Below are 5952 nucleotides of genomic sequence, written 5' to 3'. Positions count from 1 at the left end.
TCGTGAGATTTTGAGCCAAAACCTCCTTCCATCAGTGAGAACTTTGAAGATGAAACGAGGCTGGGTCTTCCAACATGACAATGATCCAAAACACACCGCCCGGGCAACAAAGGAGTGGCTCCGTAAGAAGCATTTGAAAGTCCTGGAGTGGCCTAGCCAGTCTCCAGACCTCAACCCCATAGAAAATCTGTGGCGGGAGTTGAAAGTCCGTGTTGCTCGGCGACAGCCCCAAAACATCACTGCTCTCGAGAAGATCTGCATGGAGGAATGGGCCAAAATACCAGCTACTGTGTGTGCAAACCTGGTAAAGACCTATAGTAAACGTTTGACCTCTGTTATTGCCAACAAAGGTTATGTTACAAAGTACTGAGTTGTATTTTTGTTATTGACCAAATACTTATTTTCCACCCTGATTTACGAATAAATTCTTTACAAATCCTACCATGTGGATTCATGGATTTTTTTTTCACATTCTGTCTCTCACAGTTGAAGTGTACCTCTGGTGCAAATTACTGACCTCTGTCATCATTTTAGGTGGGGGAACTTGCACAATCGGTGGCTGACTAAATACTTTTTTGCCCCGCTGTAAGTCATTGGTTGTTCATAATTTCCTTTTCTTCTTTTTGTTGTTCAATCTAAATAAAGAAAAAAAAGAACAAAAATAACAGAAATTGCACAAGTTATGATGAATTAGTGACACTTCACTATTCCAAGGAAACAAGTTTAAAGAGTCAACAGTTCAGAGGGTGTGACAGTCGAGATCGAGAACAAGAAAGAAGTGAGACAGAGAAGCACGATGGATGAATTCAGATGGATTCAAATGTTTTTATGTCTGATGATTCAGATTGCAGGTAAGAATACAGGAAACATTTTAAACAGAAGTAAAACTAAGTTTTGACTCTAGTGATCAAACCTTACTAATAAGGTTTGATCACTAGAATAATCATTAACCTTTACAGGTTAGCGATTATTACAATGAATAACCTTTACAGCAAATAAGAGAGCTGAGCATGCTCTGTTGTTTTAGAGGAGCATGGGACATATTTATAAACTTGTGTCTGAAATGATCTTCAGTCTGACTGTAAAAACTTCTGTATTCTAATTTATTTTTTATATTTCTCTTCAATCTTCTCAACAGTATCTGTAAATGAAACATCGATTTTTATGAAAGTTGGAGATGACGTCACTCTACTTTGTCTAAATGTGATAAATGAGCAGAATAACTGTGATGGGACTACGTGGATCTTTACTTCAACAAACAAACCAAGAACAGTAGAGCTGATCACACTTGGACAGATTGGTGAAGAAGCCAAAACTCAATCAGACAGACTGAGTGTTACAGTGAACTGTTCTCTGCTTATAAAGAAGCTCACAGTCGAGGATGTTGGTCTTTATTACTGTCAACAATACAAAGTCAAAGAAACACCATCTCAACACACTCTGGTTCATCAGTCTTTTGTTCATGTCGCTGTTATTACCTGTGAGTATTTACATCAAAATGTCTTCAGCTCAAACTGTTTTAATAGCATTGATTAGGATAATTTTTTCTGATTTACTCTGTTTTTCTCTCCTTATAGTTCTTTTTTTTCCCATTTTTCTCTCATTATATTCACCAGTGACTGAACATAAGGACATTGATAAGGGGACGCTAAACTGCTCTGTGCTGACACATGGAGAGTGTCATCAGACAGTGATGTGGCAAATTAAAGGTAAAGATGTAGACAAAAATAACAACCAAACAGTGACTTCACATACTGTTTGCTCCACCACGGTGTCCATTCCAGAGTCAAACTTTCTTTACTCATCAAGATATAACATACTGGCATGTGAAGTGACTGACACTAAAACAGGAAAAGTGCAGCTGTTTACCTTCACTTCTCAGCTCACAGGTGAAGAAACAGGTGAGTTTATGATCAACTGTTTAACCTGCTAAGACCCGAACTCATTCACGGCATGCATTTTTAATTTCTCTTTGATATTTGGGCATATTGGGACCTGATGAATGTAAAAACAAAGAATTACCAGATTTTTTTTTTTTTTTACCTAATTTTTGTTTCTAGGAAAATGAGAGTCGCATATGAGGATTTGTTTAAAATTTTGATATAACAGTAACGGTATAATGTCCTCGTAAGTGGATATCAGGCCCTTGTAGAGCAAAATTGAGTATTTTGGTCTAAATAACCCAAAATGTGGTGTCCACATATGTGGATGCCAGGTCCTAGGAGGTTAATGTGATTAAAATCACATAAACATATATTTGACTGATTTTAAGTTTCTTTTTACCACAATGTTTTTTTTCTTATATTTATAACACAAAAACGTTTAGTTGTGTCTTTTTTTAAATTATATTATACATTTATTCAGGTGACACAAAATCAACGAAGACACCATCCAGAAAAACTGAAAGCAACACAAATTCAGAAACAACCACAACAATAATAATTCACAAGGTAGTCACCCATAAATATATTCTTTTATCATCATCAGTAATCCTTCTTTTATTCATTATTTTTCTGACACTTAATAATTTAGATTAAAATGTGCCAGACTTGATAAATGAAGAACCTAAACAAGCACTACATGAGGAGAAAAACTGAAAAAAAATATTTCATGAGGTGCAAAAACTTATGCAATCACAAACTTTAGATGTTTTTAAGTGCTTGGCATTTATCAACAAAAACAATAGCATCTGAATATTTTAAAATACTTTCAAGGGGTTAGGTAAACATTTGGATCTTTAAAAAGACCGAATTTAAAAGGAACAGAAAACTTTAAACAAATTATTTAATGTTAAGAAATAGAGAGATATTTTTAATGTGTATCTGCTCATTAGATTGTTTTATGTACTTTAATAATGAAGGCTTGTAGAGCAAGGCCACTTTTGACTCACAAACTAAGTGCTCAGCCAAACTGAAAAACAGGAAGTTTTAGTGCACAGGCATATTAATAGATAAGACACAGAAAAGAGGAATTTTGAAACTGTGTGATGTGCAAAGTACAGAAATAACACCATATAAGACATATGTGGAGCTAAAACTGTTAGAGATCCTGCAACTGGCGTTTGGGCTGTGCAGAGGTCTCCCTCTTTCAGAAGATGATTGAATAAAAAGAAATATAAATGTTTTAACACACTATGAGTCAGTTTTTCTCTGTTCTATCATGGGGACAAAAAAATCGGGGTTAATATTTAATAAGTTGACATTTTTATTCTTTTTTTCAGATTCTTCTGTATCTTTGAGGTCCATTATTGTCTCTGTGGGGTTAGCAGCAACTTTAATAACTGCTGTGTCAGTCAACATATGGACAAGAACTAAAGGCAAATTTAATAATGAGAACTTTGAATGATTTAGAAATTTTATTTTAGACTGAAATTGACTTCCTTTTCTCATTTTAGGGAACACGACCAAGATGGATAAAACAGTAAGTAAAAAAAACATAGTAATCCAACATAAAAGTCAAAAGTCCTAAAGGTTGTTTTATGACATTTGTTATTTACTAATAGCTGTAGTTCATGATGTTCATGAGATTATTATAAATTTCTTGAGTTAAATGTGGTACAGCAGAGGATTCACAAGTTGTGTTTCCTTATATTTAAAACTAGAGGGTGATTGGTTAGAACGCCAGTGAATCTGCATGTGAGAGTTCATTTTGGGAAAGTTATTGATGCTCTCTTCTCCTTATAAATTTTTACTAAAGCTATATTTATCTCACAGCTGTGGTAGAATAGTTAAGCTGGACCCAGCAGCTGACAAACTTAAAGCAGACCGGCAGGTGGCAGAGCAAAAGAAGTTAAAATAGATATGACAACTAAACAAACACGGCTGCACAGCGGTAACAAAAACTCAAAAACACAGACACAAATGAGACATGACAAACTAACCTTCAAAATAAAACAAGAAGTAACCTGATGAAAAGCCAACTGAAAATAAGACATGCAGACAGACAAATAAAAAACCAGAGACAATACAGAAGCTATTAAAATGCACTTGTCTTAACTCGCATTACGAAATGTTTTATTTTGTTTGTTTGTGTCCCACAGATACATTATGATCAAGATGAAGATGATGTTACAATTAACTATGAAAACATCGGGGTTTCTGCTGCTTCAGTCAGATTCAACTGATCAACTTGGCTTTTATATTACCAGTATCATCTCATCCAGTTTTATAGATTAAATAGTATAAAATAGAGAAGTTTATTCAATGTAAGTCGTTCCCATTAAGTTGATTCAGCTCATCTGCGTGTTTTGCTTTCAGTGGGTGAAATGTCATCATTCATCCTTCTTTACTCTTCTTCAGTCACTCAGATATTTGATGAAACATGTTCCCCTCAAACCGCTATGATCTGATTGAGCATGTATCAAGACCATATACATAGTTGTTTTGTGTTTCAATATTCTGATTATGGATTTATATTATGGATATTCAGGTCTTGAACTTGTATGAGTTTTATTACATCCTGTTCAGACCTTCACTCACATCTTTGATTGAATAGACTTAGAAGAAGAGGAGTCGAGGATGTACAAACCGAGAAATAGGTAGCCAATAAACAAGTTTCACAATTAACTCTCTTCTATGTATACCTATTCTCTAGCTCCACTCTAAACCTATCTACCCATTTGACCTACTTGACCACAGTTTCTCTTTTACATTCGTTAATAAACCACATAAAGACTGTTTCTGTGCACGTGGATCTTTTTATGCTCTCCTAATATATTTGTGACACAATACTTCATGGTTCTGTAAATTACTGAAATGAAACAAGCTGAGACTTGAGGTGAGAGAACAGGAAGTTGTGTGGTGAGAGAGGCTGACAGAGAGACTAGCAGCTGGAGGTGGCTGAAGTACAGACATTCCTTACTTAAATCAAAGTGCAGATACATGTGTTATAGAACATCCTGGCAAATGTTGAAGTACTGACTCAACTTCTTTTAATCAAGTTAAATGGAAAAGGTGCAGCATTTTAAATGTACTCAGTAAACAGTAGCTGAAAAGTAGTTTGCTTACATTTCTACCAGCTATAATAAAATAATAATAGAAACGGGAATACAGTTAAAGGGAAAAATGAGGACAGCCATTTGGTTAAAGTGGGATTTGGCACATTGGGAAAATCTAGTACTAGTTGTAGAGGCTCAGTGTGAGGTAAAAGAATGACTCACAACTCCAGTAATCTTCTTTGTATAGGCTATTTATCCTGCACTAAACTGCTGATTGTTTTCACGCAACCATTAAATAAAAGTTAGTTTAACTCACTTTACATTTAAATATAACCATTGTTCTTTCTCTCCTTTCCAGTCTTTCTTACATCTTTCTCCATCTCTAAGTGAAGTGCTCTCTCCTTCAGGGAAATACGGCAGCTGTACCTTATCATTTCTCTTTATGGTAATTTCCACTTATTGCAAATTTCTTCATGAATTTCCCTTATATGGGTACATTATGAGCAAACCCACTCCAGGTTTACCACAGAAAACTGTCACAGGGCCACAAAGGTTAAAAGAGATGTGGGGCCTGCATGGCCTAACCTTCAGTGTGGGGGGGGAGGGAATTTTGTGGGTTAGGCAGCTTTTGGAGCACCAAGGGGAAAAACTACTGGGGGCCTGTTTTAGTCCACTGACCTGGGGCCAATGTGGAGTGTAGGTTTGCCTTTCCCAACCTACCCCACAGGGCACAGTTTCATTCTGTTTGAAGATTGGTAGAGATAATTTACTGATATGATCAGTGCTAACGGTCTCGCACCTCTAGAGCTTTGCTGCTGTTGTAACCACATTCACACCAAATCGCTTCCTCTTCCCTTCTCTGAAATGAAGTACCTCAGATTAACAATAAATACACGAGTCTCAGACCACTAAAATAATTTATCTTGGTTTTACCTTGGTTAAAAGAGGACCTAAATGCAGGACTTCTGAATAAAGACAGTGGATTTATTTACAATGAAAAAAGACCAAAAAGCAGT

At 35.8% G+C, this 5952-nt stretch overlaps 1 protein-coding gene across 2 annotated transcripts; it reads left to right on the top strand.

Annotated features, from left to right (window-relative positions):
- The first annotated feature begins 576 nt into the window (after positions 1–576).
- LOC113006837 (uncharacterized) lies at positions 577–4676 on the top strand. 2 transcript variants are annotated; one of them, XM_080289994.1, is made up of 6 exons: positions 577–851; positions 1139–1480; positions 1617–1901; positions 3221–3316; positions 3395–3420; positions 4040–4676. In XM_080289994.1, the coding sequence occupies exons 1-6, from the start codon at positions 797–799 to the stop codon at positions 4121–4123; spliced, it is 888 nt and encodes a 295-aa protein (XP_080146120.1). In that variant the 5' UTR covers positions 577–796; the 3' UTR covers positions 4124–4676. The 2 variants fall into 2 exon arrangements, with proteins under 2 accessions (XP_080146120.1, XP_080146119.1); XM_080289993.1 differs by having other exon boundaries at positions 1578–1901.
- The last annotated feature ends 1276 nt before the right edge of the window (positions 4677–5952 follow it).

This window comes from Astatotilapia calliptera, chromosome 15, assembly GCF_964374335.1.
Source record: "Astatotilapia calliptera chromosome 15, fAstCal68.1, whole genome shotgun sequence".
Classification (NCBI taxonomy): Eukaryota; Metazoa; Chordata; class Actinopteri; order Cichliformes; family Cichlidae; genus Astatotilapia; species Astatotilapia calliptera.
This window is presented reverse-complemented; position numbering and strand designations above follow the sequence as displayed.